The 19,739-nt window shown below is 42.7% G+C and overlaps 1 protein-coding gene across 3 annotated transcripts in view; it reads right to left on the bottom strand.

Annotated features, from left to right (window-relative positions):
* Positions 1-19,739, bottom strand: part of RBM27 (RNA binding motif protein 27) — a 152,131-nt gene that overhangs the window by 83,818 nt on the left and 48,574 nt on the right. For all 3 annotated transcript variants that reach the window (XM_040344582.1, XM_040344581.1, XM_040344583.1), the window contains exons 6-7: positions 4,813-5,079; positions 2,661-2,885 (exon numbers count right to left, since the gene is read on the bottom strand). In XM_040344582.1, coding sequence (XP_040200516.1) covers positions 2,661-2,885; positions 4,813-5,079 — 492 coding nt within the window. The remainder of the gene's footprint in view (positions 1-2,660; positions 2,886-4,812; positions 5,080-19,739) is intronic.

Consider the following 19,739-nt stretch of genomic DNA (forward strand, 5'->3'; position numbering starts at 1 on the left):
AATTATAAATATATATATATATAAATATATATCTCTTTTGGAGTAAAAATATATCCAAAGAGTTTTCCATTTAAAATGCATTAAGCTCCATTTCATACTAAATAAACTAAATTATTAGTTATGTCGCATGAGGCTGCATATTCTGCAAAATTTAAATTTTTTGTAAACTCATTCAAAGAGTAGTAACCATGAGTTAGACCAAAGTTCAGGAACATTAATCTTCAATCCCATTATTTTGCAAATCTACAGTATGTATACTACAAACTGTATGATTGAAACGGTTCCGATATCGATGTCCTACTAACCCGATTGCAAATATTGAAGAACCTATGTAGAAAAGGTTAAAAAAAAAAAAAAAAAAAAAAAAAAGAAGGTTTCCCAACAACCAGCAAGAAAATTTCTTACAGTTAAAGAGCACCTGTCATTTCAGATCCATTGTGGCAGCACCTGTTAGAGGGCATCGAATCACCTGCTTCCGTCACGCCCCTCACCTTGTTGCGTCACTGCGCATCAACAGCTGTGCCAATAAAATGAATGGGACTGTTGGCGAGTCAACAGCTATTAGAGGAGGAGCCGCTGCGGGACACAGATGACAGTTCTTTAAAAATTATGGATTTAAGCCCAGCCGTGCAAGTTCAGCTAAACTCGCACAATTTCAGTCCCGTTGGCAGTCCCAATTTCGGCCGCGATTATAGAGACATTTGTGCAGGTTTCTGCACAGATGTCAATGTAAATCGCGGGCCAAAATCGCAAAAAGTAGTACATGAACTTCTTTTTGAAATCAGTGTAGCGCCGCAAATGCGGCGTCACACCGATTAGGGCGGTGCCATTGCCGGCAATTACCGCAGTTTTGACATGCGATTTGACATGCCAAATCGCATGTCAAAACGCACCAGTGTGAAGCAGGCGTAGCCCAGGTTCACACTGGGCTGCGGGAGTGAAGCCGTGCGAGTTCAGCTGAACTTGCACAATTTCACTCCCGCTTGTCAGCCCCGATTTCGGACGCGATTTCAGAGACATCTGTGCAGGTTTCTGCACAGATGTCAATGTAAATCGTGGCCCGAAATCGCAAACAGTAGTACATGAACTTCTTTTTGAAATCGGTGCAGCGCCACACCGATTAGGACGGTGCCATTGCCGACAAATGCCGCCGATTTTAGATGCGATTTGACATCTCAAATCGCATCTCAAATCGTACCAGTGTAAACCAGGCCTACATCAACTTTTTTTACTAGCGATTTAAAATCCAATTCATTTAAATCAAATCCACCCCGTCACTGAAGGACACAGACCCCATCTATCTCCATTGATAATCACACTCCTGTACTGCTTGCTACAAACAGGCATGTTGAAGGATTATCTTGGACTTGACTATAGTTTTTTTTTTTTGCCCATGTCCAACCCCCCTGTAGAAGGCAGTATAGCCTGACCGTATATCTCCCTCAAAGGATTTAACAGTGAAAAGAAAAATCCTATTTGTTTTTATTTTGTCACCATTTCTCTCCAATACTTCCTCGCCCATCTTTTTAGTCCAATTGTACCGGAAAGACAATAAAATCCTAGGAGCACTTCACTTCAGGAGGTAACCTACCTACAGTTTCACTGATAAGACTGAACTTCATGCAAGGCTTACATTTGTTTTTAATAATCCAAATTGCATTAGAAAAATACAGAAGATGATAATGCGGAAATTGTTAAAAATGACAAAAATGAAAGCAGAAATGTTTAAGAATTGCTGTTTACCTCATACTTGATAATACACATTACAATCTGATCATACAAATCGTATTACATTTTACCAAGAGCTATGTAGTGTCAGGTCTGCCAGGCGGTATACAAAGCCAACAGAATGGATGTTAATGCTGAACTCTGATCATTGAATACTTTATTCCTCAACAGTCACAAAGCATGTAAACCCACTTTGTGTACATCAAATGCTTTTGTACGTGCAGTTATCCCCTTGTAAAAGTAGCAGTGACACCACCATGATGCCCACAACCTGTGCAGGGAACAGAGCTGTGGGTAGTAATGAGGTCCTCACACTTCAGGCTGCTTGAAGGGAGTTGAATATAAGCCCAGTCACTCTGCACAGGCAATAAAGCAGCAGTGACTAGACTTTGTTACTAAACTCCTTCACAGAGGCAAAGTGCAGGAGTTGTTTCCTACTGCACACAGTTGAAAGGAAATACTTAAAACAGCAGCAAGATTCAAGAAGGCACATGGCTCTTGCATTTAGACAGCATGAGTTTATCCCAGATTTCAAATTTCTGGTAGGTCTAAAGGAGACTGTACAGAGATTGTAAGGCCTCATATGCACACTAGCGTTTAGGCCTGTGTGCTGTGCATCACATAATGGCTACCTTGCGATCCTGCAAGGCAAAGGTGGTGTCCAGTTCAGCTGTCAGTAACCTACCAAAATGTATGACAGGCTGACGTACACAGCGGTTGGACCCTGTAACATGTGGTACATTCTGATAGGCTGTTTGCAACAGAGCTGGACGCTGCACCTATGCCTTCCTGGGCATACAAAAATGCCGGGATGTGAAGCACATGGGCCCATTTGCCAGCATGCATGAGTATATGTGTATGGTCAGCTTACAAGTCTAAAAGTATAAACATAGTTAAAGATAAACATCTGATTTATATAGAAGCCTACTTACTTGGAGCAGAATGGACAGTGGGAGGGGGCTGGATAAGTGGCCTAGGAACTGGCATTCTCATATTATGAGCTGGTGCAGGGATAGGAGGCAACAAAATACCAGGGGGTGGCAGTCCAGGGGGTGGTGGGAAAGGAATCATACTGGGTAAGGAAACCTCATCGACCACCAAGGGATCATTTCCATGATCAAACTGGCAAAGGTCGCCAAGGACGCAGAACCCTCGTTCTGTGAAAAGAGAAAAACAAATGATAAATCTAAAAAAAAAAAAAAATGAACAGTTAAAAACACACCAGGAAAGGTCATAAGAATGCACCTAAGAAGCTTGGTATACAAACAAAATCTTGGCTTATCCTGAAAAAGTACACACATTTGACACATTGCATTTTTCCCTAACTCAAGAAGAGTTTACTGTGAAGCACCCCATTATAATAATTTGCCAAGGCTAATTTTCAGCACCTCCAGCCTGATCCAAGAGCTTACTATTGCTTTGTATATGCCCTAAAATGAAAGTGCTAGTGAATCCAAAAATGGGAGTTCTAACAGAACAGTATCCTGACAGGGGTCATAGACCATGGGTTTACATGTCGTTTCCTTCAGACTGAAAACTACCAAAAGCTTTGTGGGGGAATGCCTCCAGTGCACCCTCCTATCACCCCATACATTCTGTGGGATGCCAATTTTGTAGTAAACAAGAAACAGCAGCAGAGGACAGAGGGGAGGGTCCTCTGTACTCCAAGATATGGAATTTTCAGGGAAGTGAAAATTTCCATTATGTTGCTCATACAGTACAGGAAATCAGACCATGGAAGATCCCCAAGAAATAAAATTGAGAAATGGGCAACAACATAGCAAATGGTTATTGTAAATTGCTGGAAGTTGGATAGTCAAAAGGGCACGACATCCCTATGAATACATATATTGGCAGAAGAAAGGGAATGGGATTTTTAGGGTGCCCAAGAAAAAAAAAAAAAAAAAAAAAGAAGTACTAGTCAAATATTTTGTATTGATAAATTCAATATATTTTTATATATCTTAAAAAAAAAAAAAAAAAAAAACACACACACACACACCAACATCACAGTATCATCAGAGGAACATGTTCCTTAAAGCTACATTATACCCAAAAGCAAACATTTATTCCATTGTATCTCCTTTTAATACTTAGATGTGATGGCTGCATTCGTTTTCTTTTTTGGCTTTTTTTCCTCTTATTTTCACTTGATGATCATGGCAAGTCTGTTTTTTCAACATAACAAGCTGCCCTGCAGAACTAGCAGTTAAGAGGGTTGCAACAAATCCTTTCCTTACTGCATAGACTGCTTTCAGTGTTAAATAAAAAAAGAAAAACCTTCAGCATACAGCTCCCACTAAATACATACTTGAGCCCAATCTTGATCCACCAATGTGCACGGAGCAGGCAAGTAGAACATATTTTTATAGCAAAAAAATGTAAACATTTACAACCCGTTTAAGAGTTCTGACTTCAACCTCAGTAGCAAATGTTTAACCACTTCATGCCCTTAAAATGAATCTGTAGGTTGAAAAGGTTTCACCAGGATCACGACTGCAGCCACGATCCTGGTAACAAAATTTGGGCTTTCCTGTAAAAGTGATCCAAGTGGCCCTACAGCTGTCCAATCGCTTCTACAGGGCACGGAAGGAGGCCTGGGACTGCTGTAACCTGTCGTTCCAGCTGAACACCGCAAACTAAACCAAAAAGGATTTTGTAATTTCCGGTTTTGATTTGTAGTTTGCAAGCAGTTTCTTCGTCTTTTTTTTTTTTGTGTGTGTGCTAGAAAATAAGATTTTAACATGTATGCAAGAAATGGCAGAATTGGTCTGTGCAGATCACTATTGGATCACTGGCAGCAAATAAACCAGCACTGTAAGAAGGAGGCTGCCAATGGCAGACTAGATATTTCTCCAGAAAAAAAATCCATAGGAAACCAATTTTTCTCGTTTTACATGTTCTTTTTAAAAACATAAGAAACACAGCACCATATACTGGGATTAGGGGTACTTGTCTCGGAAGGTTCATGTTTAACGGATATGGTTAGATTCTGGTTTAAATTACGGTTGAGTGCATGTCGTAGCTCCTACAAATATGGTGGCCATTAGCAAAATCCAACAGTCATATTAATTAGTTACTCACCATCATAATCCCGGCAGCGTCGTTTAGGAGGTGGGTTTCTGTTGTAAGAATTGGCAGGGTTGTGGTTGCTATAGTAATTAGACCAGATCTCTGTTGTGCTCTCAGGGTGGTGAGCAGGTGCAATGACAGTCACAGTGCTGGGGATAGCCTGCCCACCAGAGGAATACTGCTGCTGCTCAGTGGTGATGCTGACAGCCTGTGAGGCTGGGTTGTATACATTCTCCAACTCATTTCTTTCAGACTCAAACTTCGTCCTTTCCCGGTGATCTGTAAAAAAAGAGAAAATCCACAATTGTCAAGCTGCCTTTGTCCTTAACATAGCAATACTACTGAGGCACCCGACAAGTCTTCAAGCGAAAATAAAATAATCCAACCCTAACTAAATCTCCAAAAAAAGCTAAAGATACCGTAGCTGATGGCTTTTAATAAAACTACACTTACCTGTGCAGGGATCCAGCTTTGTCCTCACACAGGCCAGTTCTTCGCCGGTCTTTAAAGGGGTTGTAAAGGTTCATTTTTTATTTTCTAAATAGGTTCCTTTAAGCTAGTGCATTGTTGGTTCACTTACCTTTTTCTTAGATTTCCCTTGTAATTTCTTTTTCCTTTGTCTGAATTTCTCACTTCCTGTTTCTCCTCAGTAAGCTTTCCACCATCACCCAAACTGTTCTGGCTGGGGGTTAGTCAGCCAGAACAGCTTACTGAGGAGGAACAGGAAGTGAGAAATTCAGACAGAGAAAAAAAAAAAAAAAACATTTACAAGGGAAATCGAAGAAAAGAGAAAAAAAAAAAAAAAAAAAAAAGGGTAAGCGAACCAACAAAAGGAAGCCATTCCGGAAAAACAAAACACACACACACACACACCTTTACAAGCCCTTTAAGTCCCCAGCATAGGTGTGCGCAGCCTGTTTTATTAAAGTGTGCACCCCAATTTAAAGCTCAAAAAACACATGCGCAAAATCTGAGGGTGGATCCCTTTTCAGAGATCAAACCGCATGGGAACATGACCCTACATATGCCTGCTTGTCCATGGTAGAAGGCAGCTCAGACAAAATGTCACGCCTTTCTGGACCACAACTCACTGATCAAAGTTGTTTCACACAAAGTTGTAAAGATTTTGCTTATCTATATTTTTTTACAGCACATCTCAGCATACGAAGATCCACTTTTCTGACAGCAACACAGAACAGACTCGCTATATGTACACTGTGCTATATGCCGTATGTATATATATAATATATATATATATATATATATATATATATATATATATATATATATATATATATATATATATATATATATATATATATATATACACACACACACACACACACACACACATTATGTATATATATATATATATATATATATATATATATATATATATATATATATATATATATATATATATATATATATATATATATATATATATATATATATATATATATATATATATATATATATATATATATATATAAATATATATATATATATATATATATATATATATATATAAATATATATATATATATATATATATATATTATATATATACACACACACACACATACATAATATATATATACACATACATACATACATACATACATACATACATACATACATACATACACACACACACACACCAGTATGGTGGCATGAGTTTATGAGAGGAGCCCGGAGGGTATTTAAGCAGCACACTCACACATGCTCTTTGTCGGTTCAGTGTGCCGTACTACACGTCACTGGGCCAACTCTTCCCAGCTCACCTCATGTCCGTGAGTCTGCGCATTCAACATAGCAAGCGCATTGAGGCTTGTCCGTTCATGGTCTTAGTCGGCGGTTCCCGCTTACTGTCGCAGGTAGTATTCAAACCTTTTCGTATCATGTGCAATCTTGCAATTCTTTGCTTCCTATCCTGCATCCCTTTTGTAAAAAAGCTTCCTCCGAGTTATTGTTGCTCATGTGCCAACATCATTCGGCACAGGCTTGGTACATTTGTAACTTCCTCCTGCCAAACATACGAATCATTTGTAAATCCAAGCCACTGTCAGTCGTTGTCTGACATCACTCGCCACAGGCTTCGCTGGTTATAAAATTCACTGTCCATTGTTGCTGTCTCGTCCATTTGGAGATTAGCATGTATTGTTTGTATGGGTTCTTCGGCAGATTGAGGTGGTAATTGGACCCACCTGGTGCCTTGTCTGCACTTGATTAGCCGGGGGGGGATTGGGGGATGGGTAGTTGGTAGGTGTTCGGTTTCAAAGCAAGGGGTAGCATACACTCTACAACCAATTCGTATCAGATTCGTTCAATACTCCTTACTACCGATTCGTATCGGATTCATTTCATGCATTTTACAACCGTTTTGTATCAGTCATTTCTCTTTATAACCGATTTGTATCAGATACATTGCATACTTTCTACCGTTGCCATTCGTTGTTTCCCCCATGCCGTGTGTTTTAGTTTCTGCAGCAGAACTTACGAATTGTTTGTACACGGTTCTTCTCTCTCTCTCTCATTTGTTTACCAAAGTTATTGCCTGTGCGTCATGCATGGCGCCACAACACACTCTTCGGATGTGTTGCACACCCACTCCAGTCCAAAGCAAACCCAGTCGCACGTTCACTGTCCCCGGTCGGATTCGTTAGCTTGTTTGTCATGTCAAATTCGTGGCCACTCGTGGTGTCACCCATACCATATGTTCGGTTCCCGCAGTGGAGCTTACACACATCTCGCGTTCTATTTTCTACACCAAACCTTGTTGTTTTGCTCCATGCACAGCATCACGCTACACCTTCCCGATACGTTTCACTCCAGCCACAGTCCGCCGCGAACTCACTCGCATGGCCCACTGTCGCAAGTAAGATTTGTTATTACATTCTTTATGCCCTATCAATTTGCTACCATTCGTTGTCTCCCATATCGTTTGTTAGTGGCCCCTACAGAACCTACGAATTAAATGGACGTTGTCCTACCTTATACTGCTCGCTTAAAAAAGCACAAACAAACCAGGTGTTTCTATCCTCAGTACCCAATTCTTATTGATTGAGACCTTGCAACCATGCAAATCATCTCAGCAGCCTGACACTGTTGTTAAGACCCTTGCAACACATGACCCGCACACAAACACACACACACACACACACACACACACACACACACACTTTTGCCACCACGCAATCTCTGCCCAGCAACCTGAAACCTGTTGAGACCATTACAACCACGCAAAATCGTCTCAGCAGCCTGACACCCTTGCAACCACGCAATACCGTCTCGAGCAACCTCCCACTGGTCAAAGACCTTTGTGACCATGCAGTCTCGCCCCAGCAACCTGGCATTCATTGAGACCCTTGCAGCCAGACAAATCGCATTAGGCCTCATGTACACTGCTGTTGGTAAACGGACATTTAGGAACAGTTGGGTGTTTTTCAGCCGCCCCTGATCTCTTCTCTTATCTTATCAGTACATGTACACAGGATCATTTATAGTCGTTTCTAGGCAGTTGAGTTTAGAAACCTTCCCGAAAAAAAATTAAAACTAAAATGGGTTCAGACGGACGTTCAGGAGGCATTCGAAACACCAATGACTGTAACAGCTTGTTAACACTGCCAGACGCGGTAACTCATGTTTACCAGTGTTTCATTCAGACGTTTTCGTAAATAAAATAAAAAGTCAGGGAATATTGTCTCAGCAACTTGACACTCATTTGAGACCGTTGCAAAATGTAATATCTCAGCTACCTCACACTTGTCTAGACCTTTGCAACCACACAATCTCGTCTCAGCAACCTGACACCCGTTCAGACCTTTGCAGCCATACAAAGTCGTCTCAGCAGCCCGACAACACTCACTTGAGACCTTGCAAAACACCATTGTCTCAGCAACCCGCCACTCGTTCAGACCCTTGCAGCCATACAAAGTGGTCTCAGCAGCCTGACACTTAGAGACCATTGCAAAATGCAACATCGTCTCGGCAACCCCTCACTTGTTGAGACCCTTGCAACCACACAATGCCATCTCAAAACAAACCTCATAAAATCGAGACCTTTGCAACCATGCGATATAGTCTCAAACCAGACGGAGACCCTTGCAACCACGCAATGCCGTCTCAAAACAAACCTTCATACTTATCGAGGCCCCTGCAACCACACAATATTGTCCCAGCAACCCGACACTCACTGAGACCCTTGCAACCACACAATATTGTCTGCAGTAGTATAAAAACACTTTGCGGCACGCACCTACGTGCAAACCCGAATACAAACTAAACTTGCAAAACACACCTCAGTGACAAACAATCAGCCACACACACAGTGGCACCCAGTTGGCCATTCATCTTTAGTTCTGTCTTTTTCCCTGAGGTTAGTTCAGGTTTCCATCCAGCACCAGCGAGGGCACGTTGGTCTGCGAGCGCATGTTGGTCAAACTAGACCACGCATCAGTAGCAGACTTAACAATGTGGGACAACTTCCCCACCTGATAGAACAGCATTTCAATTTTCATCCCGGCAGTGTCAGCCGAGCCACCACGGGCTTTTGCAGCCATTTTTCGGCCGCCACTGGTTCTCCAAACCCCCAGAAATTCTCTCAGATTTCTGCTTCACCCAGTCTTCATCACACCTCGTGCTGTACCCAATCGTGGCAGCTGCCCAGGTCTGGGGCCACACTTGAACAGGACAGACAGTGTTCACCCATACAATCAGGCCACAGCCGACATCAATTAAAGTAGATCCAAGTCACTCTCCATCAAGTCTTTCCTGCGCAGGCTCGCGCAGCTGTCACCAGTTAATATCTTATGTAGACATATTCCAGGCTGATGCGCTGTCCCATTCTAACCTTACTTTGTTGCCGACCCAACAACTATCCCTGTTCCACCCTGGTCATTGCCGACAGTGGACTGAAGTCGCATCTCACCAAAGCAACCCAGCTCATTAACCACGCCTTGGCACGCAACACACTGAAGGCCTATTGCACTGCTTGGAACACTAACCGCAAATTTTTGGCCCCTTGCCCCGGAGCAGCAATAGGCAACGTTAGACACGCCCTAGCCTTCATATCGTATTGCCACACGCAGCTGACCCTCTCTCACAAAACTATCAAGCCATATTTAGATGGCGTCAAGCATTTCCTGTCCCTGCAGGACCCCAGTAAACTGTCAGTATTCTCGAGCCCATGAAGTCAAGTCCCTCCTACAGGGCATACAGAAGCACCAACCTGTAGTCAGTGGCAAGCGCCTACCTTTCAAGAGTGCCCTCTTTAGGGACATGTCTGAAATCCTTACTCATTCTCTGTTTAGGGCTTTGCCCAGCCTAGTCACCCAAACAGCCATCTACCAGGCCTTCTACGGTTCCCTACGACCTAGTGAATTAACAGTCAGCGGCTCCGGCAGTCAGACACTGCTCCGACGCCACCCGACTTGCTTTCGAACCACTACACTCACAGTCTGCAAACGCAACAAACCAGCCCCAGGGGTGGACATCAACCTGTTTCAGACTAAAAACGCCTGACGCCCAGTGACAGTGCTCGACCGACTACTGCTCCATCTACCCAGCCAATCTGATGGTAGCTCATTGCTACCCTTTCTAAACCAGCTCCCTGAGTGGCAGCCAGTGTGTCAAGCATGTCAGAATCCTCCTAAGTTACTTGGGCTTCAAACCCCAGTCAGTTCTCTGGACATTCTTTCCGAATTAGAGCAGCCTCAGCTGCCTCCCAACAGGGAGTACCAGACCACGTAATCAAAATACCAGGCTGATAGAAGTCTTCTTGTTTTGCCACATACATCCCAAATCCTCAGGAAGAAATGGCACAAGCCTTTACCAAGCTGGCTCAAATACAAGAAATCAATAAAAGCCATTTCCCTATCTGAGTCTTTTGCCCCCTTTTCTTGGCATACTGACCAGACCGCAAAGGCACACTTCAGTTCTACTTAGGTTGTAAGTCTTGTCGCGTGTTTATGTGATCCACATCTCTCTCGGTCAGAGGGTAACGACCATAAATAAGAAGGCCTGTATGGTGGCATGAGTTTATGGGAGAAGCCCGGAGGGTATTTAAGCAGCCCACTCACACATGCTCTTCGTCAGTTCAGTGTGCGGTACTACATGTCACTGGGCCGACTCTTCCCAGCTCACCTCATGTCCGTGAGTCTGCGCATTCAATCGCATTCGACACCCTCCCGCCCTTCCCTTTCAGGGCACTTCATATCCTTCAATTAACTACCCATTACTTACCTTGGGTATGCCCCCTGGGGCACAAAAACTGGGGCGACTCTGCGCTATAAAAAAAGATGGCACCTTGGCATTGTAATTGAACAGGGAGACCTAGAATTCTGAAAGGAAAAAGGGACCTAGAAGCGACAGGAATTGGCATTGTGACAGGAGAGGGGTAGCTGGGCCGGGTCACATGGGGGGGCGCCACAATATGTGCAGGGAACTGCGTCTTATGCTGGTGCCAGCCCTGGCTCCTGATCACACACACACACACACACACACACCAGTGATAAAGAATACTATGAATTCCCCCCTCCAAAGGTTGGCATTTTTCTTACTGCAGCTGGTCTCCTGCAGGATCTGTTCCTGGTCGGCTGTATGTGGATAAACTACATGCTAATCGGCTGATCATGGAGCTCCCATCCCCAATTCTGCACCGATGTCCCCCAATTCTCGACTGAAGCCCCAACACTGTGCAGAGTGATCCGACAGGGTGCCAGCCAGGCCCCAAAGGGGGCGGGGTCAGACAGTCTCTTCCTCAGCAGCAGCCACCAAGTTCTCTGTAAAGTTATCCAGGGCTGGAATGCTCTCAGTGTTTGCCCCCCCCCCCCCATCATCTCCTGCAGGATCCCAGCTGCTCCTGTCCAGTGTCCATTGGTGGAGAAGTCAAGAGAATTTCGTCAGTTCCACAAGAAAAAAAGCCAATGGTGCCTGGGTTGATTAGGGTGTGCCCAGGCCCACCCCGTGCGCATATCTATGGTCCCCAGCATGTTTACTAAGGGAAGTTGGCTGTGACTCCTTCACAGCGGACTTCCCACTAGGCATGTGCGAGCTGCACAGCCTTTTGGGACACATCACAGGCAAAGGAGAGGGGGGAAGGGGATGGTCAGATCTGCTCAAATTGCCTAGGAGATCCGAGCAGAAGTAGGAGTGGGTACCAGTCAATAAAAATTAGGTACCCATTCCCCATACTAAAAAAAAGTGTGTTTTTAAAATCGGTAGTATTCCAATTCACCATCAAGTGAAGCAAAGGATACAAAACCAACTTTCTTTTAGAGCCGAATACATCATCTAACACTTAGAAACGGTGAATGTGGATTCTTCAAACCCACCACAGACAAAAGCAAACCTATGCTAGGTAAGGTTAAAGCGGAACTTCACTCTCATAAATCAACATTGGACTATTTTTAATCCATATGCTGCCAACATAGGGAAATAGATAGGAAAGTATACTTCCTTATTATAAACTTTTTACAATTTCTTCAGTTACTTCAAAGGTTTCTAGCCTAGGCTAATGGTTTCATACATCCCAGGAGTCTTCGGGGGTGTTTTCTCAGCTAAGGATACCCTCCTGCCTGCGAGCCTGAGCCAAGGACAGATAGATACCAGGAAGCAACTTATACATGTGCCCTTTATTAAGATGGCTACAGCTAGAAATGCAGAAGTGAGTTCAAATTGAGTTCTCAGCAACATGGATGGATGGATGAGACAGTTTGTTTGATTTATATATTAAAAATGAGGGAGGCTAACATTTGTGTGTATATATATATATATATATATATATATATATATATATATATATATATATATATATATATATATATATATATATATATATATATATATATATATATATATATATATATATATATATATATATATATTAGTGCAAAGCTGGTACTGGGCATGTAGGTGGTGCAGAGAGAGCTCTGTCTGCAAGTCTCTGATCCTGGGGAGATCCTGTTAGCAGAGCACCCAATATTACATTCCCTCAGCTCTGGGAACAAATCAAAGAGGTACCACTGGTGGCTGCTGCAATGGTGAAGTATGGGCGGGCAGCAGCTAAGCCACTGGCAGATTAGTTGGCAATGTTCGCCTGGGGTTCCAAGAAAGCGCCAGTGGCCATAAGAAGGTAGAAAAGGAGAATCACAGCACACAGCCCCCAGGACAGTGGCATGGAGTAAGGTGCTGCACTGGGTCAGGCAAGTCCTCTGCCTCCACAGGATCGGCCAAGACTCAGGGGAAAGTGACGAAAACCGTCTGAGATCCTGGGCTGCTTGGTTTGAGCAGGAGGGGGGGGGGGGGGAATTCTGTACCCTCAAATAAAATAAATTATGGCTGCTATTCACCTCTGCCAGTCCATCCTGACAGATCATATGAAAATCCTGAAGTTTGAATTGTTTTTGAAGCAGGATGTGCAGAAGGTGAGAGTGTACGGCTGCCGATTGACAGCTTATTGGTACTCTGGAGCAGTGTTTCTAAACTCCAGTCCTCAAGGTGCCCCCAACAGGTCATGTTTTCAGGTTTTCCATTTTTTCTTCATAGGTGATTTGATCAGTTTCACTGCTTCAGTAATTACCATAGTTGTTTCTGAGGGAAATCCTGAAAACATGACCTGTTGGGGTACCTTGAGGACTGGAGTTTAGAAACACTACTCTGGAAGACACTGTCGGACCCCTGAAAAAAGCAGCTTTCTACAAAGGCCCTTTCTGAACATCCTGTGAAAATGGCAGATATGGAGGACCGTATGTGCAAAATATTAAAAATGGGTTGTAAAGGTTAATTTTTTATTTTCTAAATGGGTTACTTTAAGCTAGTGCATTGTTGGTTCACTTACCCTTTCCTTCAATTTGTCTTCTAAATGTTTTTTTTCTTTGTTTTCTTTGTCTTCTCACTTCCTGTTCCTCCTCAGTAAGCTGTTCTAAATGACTTTCAACCGCTCAGATGATGGTGGAAAGCTTACCGAGGAGAAACAGGAAGTGAGAAATTCAAAGAAAAACAACATTTAGAAGGGAAATTGAAGGAAAAGGGTAAGTGAACCAACAATGCACTAGCTTAAGGGAACCTATTTAGAGAATAAAAGACAAATCAATTATTCATACAAGAAAACAGAGCTCAGAAGGTAAAGTACCTGCCTGTTAGTTTGTGATCTGCAGAGCTTGGCCTTCAAAACAATAAGGCTGCACTTTAAAAAAAAAAAAAAAAAAAAAATCACAGCAATAACCTACATACTTTTTTTTTTTTTTTAATACAAGCTTTTTTCCCCCCTAAACATTTTAGATTTGTAGAATTTGTAGGACCCCTATCAGAATTTTTTTTTTTGTCAGGGTTCTGTCAAGGAGATTTACCTCTTCTTCCTGTCCCAGAGACAAAGCTGGAAGCAAGAGGACACTCCTCCTACGTGATTGGATATTATGCTAGGCATATACATCAAAATTTGGCAGGTACAGCACGATTCAATCAGCTCTTGCAGCCAAAGCTGCCCCCCCCCCCCCCCAGAAACACTAGCCTCACTCTTTTCACAGGAGACTAGGCAGGAGCCATTGGTTCTTGCTGCTGCTGTCAATCAAATCCTGCTAGAAGAAAATGGGGCACACAGCCTGGCACAAGAGCGCGCCCACGAGTGTCCCCATAGCAAGTGGCTTACTATGGGGGCACCAAGAGTGAGCAGCGGTGAAAGCTCCAGTGGGGAATCCCAGAAAAGCAGGTTTGGGGATGCTATGCGCAAAACTATTGCCTAGAGCAGGCAAGTATATTTATTTTAAGAAAGAAAAGAAAAAAAAGAAGGAGAGAGCTGTAAAGTGGTGGTAGTAAAGTATTTATTACCACTTTTACCTACAGGCAAGCCTATAAGGCTTACCTGTAGGTATAAAGAATCTCCTAAACCTGTACGGTTTAGGAGATATTCCCCTCGCAATGCGCCGACGCAAGATGACATCTCGCTCTGCGTGGACCAGGTAAGTTCTCTACACCTCGTTCCGAGGCAAGTATTTCATAATGAGCTGGTATGCGGTGCATACTAGCTCATTATGGCTTTTGCCTTTCAGGTGAAAAAAAAAAAAAATCATCGCTGTTATACAACCACTTTAAGATGTTAACCTATCCAAATATCAGACAGCAGTAAAGGCCTGATGGGATCTTAGATTTTACTTCTCTAACCAAAACTAAGAAAAAGTTTTAGGCTTACATAGTAAATGATAACAATACATAGAAACCGTAGCAACACAACCACTTTAGACCATAACAAAAGAAAACATATAATACATTACTTCTCCATGTAATCACTTGGGTAACTTGATTCATTTGCAGACAAGACCACTCAAAGCTGTGGAGCCACTGATCCATTGCCAACAGCACCAAACAAGCCAGCTATCGATAGATGTAGGTAGCGTTGCATTGCTCTTCAAGCCATCACTGAACAATAACTCACACACCTATGAAAATGCACACATTTGCTGGAATACACCAGTGAATAAATTAGACAAACTAGGTTATATTTGGACAAACTCCCTGAGCAGAAGCTTGATGTGAAGAGTAGTTAATTGCTGCGAAAGCAAATCATTCCTTCCACAAAGAAAACATATTTAAAGCGTGTACAGAAAAAAGGTAAATTAAAAAAAAAAGTGACAAACTGCAGTAAAACGAGAACGTGCAGGTTTCACTATGCAATCTTGTGTATTTAAAGGGGGCTGTGATTTTATAGAGAGAAATACAGCCAGGATTTTCCCAAATTAGCCATTTTACCAGAAAATAAATATTAATCATTTGTACACACCCATTGCCTTGAAGTCTGCAAACATCTTGGCAATTCATAGAACTTTCATTTGAAAGTAATGATATAATGGTGTGCTTCTGCAGATTGAATTAGATCATGGCCCCATAGAATATGCAAACAGCATCCAAATCACAACCTAAGTCGCATTAAAGTCACACTACATGAATCAAAACTGCAATGCGAGTCAAAAAACGCACCACAGTAGAGTTAACCAAGCCTAAAAGGTCAAAGCCACATTATTGTATTAAATGGAGTGTCTGGGTAAGGGTATACAAAGATTGCCCCTTACAGTAAACATGTGGCCACTAAAGCTAACCTGACCTGCAGAAAGATATGAAAGGCAGGCATCTAAAATGTAAAAAGTGTTACTAAGCCCAGGACCCTGCATTCACCATCTCTGGTCTCCCACAGTACACAGAAATGCAATTATTTTAGTAAATATAAACTGCTAAATACCTTTTCTCATCAGCAGTATATAGCAGTCTTGTGACTTCTATCAGTGTCCGGCAGAGTACTGGTTAAAGCTTGTACAAATGTTCATTCTGCTCTGACTGTCCTTTCAGGCTGCATCACCCTGACCCTCTGTCTGGACAGTACAGATAGGCCGTGCTCATCACATGCACCCTCCCAAGAAAAAAAAAAAAAAAATGTAATAAATCACCTCTCTAGCAGTACACACCAAACTGAGCATGTGCAGAGTGCCGCCAGGGCTCTGTTCCATCAGCATATGTATGAGACAGTAAAAAGGGAGGATCAGAGAAAATGCAGAGGATTACCCCTTAGGGACACAGCAAGTACAACAAGAATGCTTTACTGCATATACAGCTTGTTTTTACTGCTGTGGGTTTAGTAAAACGTTAAGTGCACATTTGGCGAAATGGTCTAATTTCTTAAGGAAAGCAACACTTAAGCCCCTTTCACACTGGGGCGGGGGTAAAGCACCGCTATTTTAAATATTAAAATCTTCTGCCCTTGTTTTAACTTTGAATAGTAAAACTTTTTTCCTGCCAGTAAATACATTATACAGCCCACTTTGTTTTTTTGTCTGGTAAAAAAGCGCTATTCGGCCACCAGCAGGGCGGTTTTACCCCCCGCCAGTGGCCAAGAAAGGGTTAAAAAACACTGCAAAGCACCTCTGCAGAGGCGCATTGCCGGTGGTGTCCTATTGATTTCAATGGGCAGGAGCGGTATACACACCGCTCCAAAGATGCGGCTAGCAGGACTTTACCGTCCTGCTAGCGCTCCGCTCCAGTGTGAAAGCCCTCGGACGGCTGTTTCAGGTTGGTTTGCAGGCGCTGTTTTTAGCACAATAGCGCCTGCAAAACGACCCAGTGTGAAAGGGGTCTAAGCAATAGTCAGGCATGGAAGGAGCAAACAAAACTTTTTTTTTTTAGGCATGAAATATGCCCAATTCATTTTACTGAATCTCCCAAGTAGCTTAGGGGTGCAGGAGAGTTTTAGTTGGGATGTGACCACACGTCTACATTACACAGCTCCCTGGAGTTTAAAGAGGAACTGCAGTCTACTCAATTTGTAATAAAAACATCTTTGCCATTCTGAAGCTTCCCTCCAACCACTTTGCATATTCATTTAATATATACTGCGATTCTCTACATGTCAAAAATTCTGCCGAAATCTCCCTCCACCAAGTCTGGCTGCATCAGTTTTAACTGTGGGCAGCTGAAGCCGCTGCTTGTTCACTTCCTGGGTTTACAGAGGCACAGCTCCAGCTCTGCAGCTCTCATTGGCCCTCATGACTTATCCCTCATCCCTTCGTGGCAAACGCTCACGCGAGAGATAGAGCTGTGCATGTCATAAGCATAGGCTTTTTTACCAGACAAAACACAGGAAGTTGGCTGTATAAAAAAGGTATTTACTGGCAGGAAAAATTTACTATCCAAAGTTAAAACAAGGGCAGAAGATTTAATATATATAAAGATGAAAAATGGCTGAAGTTCCACTTTAAAAGATATATCAAGTTATTTTACATGGTGTATATTACAGCAGCAGAGCTAAACATGCGCAGATATTTTGTATTCATTGAAAAATTCCTCTTCTGAGTCCATATAAGGGGCCAAAACACTGCTTTAACAGTAGTCTACGAACCCTTTGGAAGATAAGACTTCAAGCTACAGGTGTGCGAGTGCTCATATGTGAGTAGTCACCATCACTAAACATGAGATTTTGAGATTTATACTTCAGGCAAAAAACAAAACAAAAAAACACCGAACATGAAGTTCCACCCATCTTCTTTAGCTCTATCAACCCCTTCTGGAGTAATTGTGATGTGAAAGACATTCATTAAAAAAAAAAAAAAAAGGGGGGGGGGGGCAACTAAAGTTTTTTTTTTTAATTGATCATGTCATACTTAACTCCGCTGTGCAGCTCGTTTTGCACAGAGTGGCGCCGATCCTAGTCTGCTGGGGTCCCTCCCCACATCAGCCAACCCCCCTGGGAAGTGCTTTCCCAAGGGGGTTACCTTGCAGGCGTACTCCCGAGTCCTGTGTTCAGCGTCCATAGCCACCAACTACAGGACTTGGGCCGCGCCCCCTGTCATTGGAGTTGATTGACAGCAGCACGAGCCAATGGCTGCGCTGCTACCAATCTACCCAATGAAGAGCCGAGAAGCCAGCGCGTTCACTGTGGGATATCGAGGGCTCAGGTAAGTAAACAGGGGGCCTGTAAAGCATCGGATGTTTTTTCACCTTAATGCATAGGATGCATTAAGGTGAAACAACTGGAAGCTTTACAACCCCTTTAAGAATGCCCAACCTTGACTTCCATTTCTTTATTCATACAAGCTCCTATGAAAAGAAAATGTATAAATAGGAGGGTGGGTGGATGACTGAAAGGTCTGCTCTTACCCATTCATAGATCAGGTTTCATTCATAGAAGCCATAGTATGAATGACAGAGGTGGGTGGAAAGGGCAGAAGTAGTCAAGCACTCTTAAGGAGCACCTGTCACAGGACCCCCTAGCTCACCCCTTTGCCACACCAGAAGATTATGGCGGTCGAGTATAAGGGGGAAATCCAAAGAGGAAGATTTCTACTAAACCAAGAAAATCGCAGCACCGGGGACACCTCACATCAATGGTAAGTAATGAACCTTGTGCCAAGCCAATGTATATACAGAGCAAATGGGTAAATAGACAGCGCCTGGTCCACCTAAAAATAATAGATCCCAATGTAATACTCTATGTTTGTTTGACTGGTACCTTATCTATTGAATGTGACAAATGATACAAACAGTGATTATAAAAACAAAGTGTATATTATATACAGTGCCTTGCGAAAGTATTCGGCCCCCTTAAACTGTGCGACCTTTTGTCACATTTCAGGCTTTAAACATAAAGATATAAAACTGTAAAAAAATTTGAAGAATCAACAAGTGGGACACAATCATGAAGTGGAACAAAATGTATTGGATATTTCAAACTTTAACAAATAAAGTGAAAAATTGGGTGTGCAAAATTATTCAGCCCCTTTACTTTCAGTGCAGCAAACTCTCTCCAGAAGTTCAGTGAGGATCTCTGAATGATCCAATGTTGACCTAACTGACTAATGATGATAAATAGAATCCACCTGTGTGTGTGTAATCAAGTCTCCGTATAAATGCACCTGCACTGCGATAGTCTCAGAGGTCCGTTTAAAGCGCAGAGAGCATCATGAAGAACAAGGAACACACCAGTCAGGTCCGAGATACTGTTGTGGAGAAGTTTAAAGCCGGATTTGGATACAAAAAGATTTCCCAAGCTTTAAACATCCCAAGGAGCACTGTGCAAGCGATAATATTGAAATGGGAGTATCAGACCACTGCAAATCTACAAAGACCTGGCCGTCCCTCTAAACTTTCAGCTCATACAAGGAGAAGACTGATCAGAGATGCAGCCAAGAGGCCCATGATCACTCTGGATGAACTGCAGAGATCTACAGCTGAGGTGGGAGACTCTGTCCATAGGACAACAATCAATCAGTCGTATACTGCACAAATCTGGCCTTTATGGAAGAGTGGCAAGAAGAAAGCCATTTCTTAAAGATATCCATAAAAAGCGTTGTTTAAAGTTTGCCACAAGCCACCTGGGAGACACACCAAACATGTGGAAGAATGTGCTCTGGTCAGATGAAGCCAAAATCGAACTTTATGGCAACAATGCAAAACGT

This window comes from Rana temporaria, chromosome 3 (genome assembly GCF_905171775.1).
Source record: "Rana temporaria chromosome 3, aRanTem1.1, whole genome shotgun sequence".
Taxonomy (NCBI): domain Eukaryota; kingdom Metazoa; phylum Chordata; class Amphibia; order Anura; family Ranidae; genus Rana; species Rana temporaria.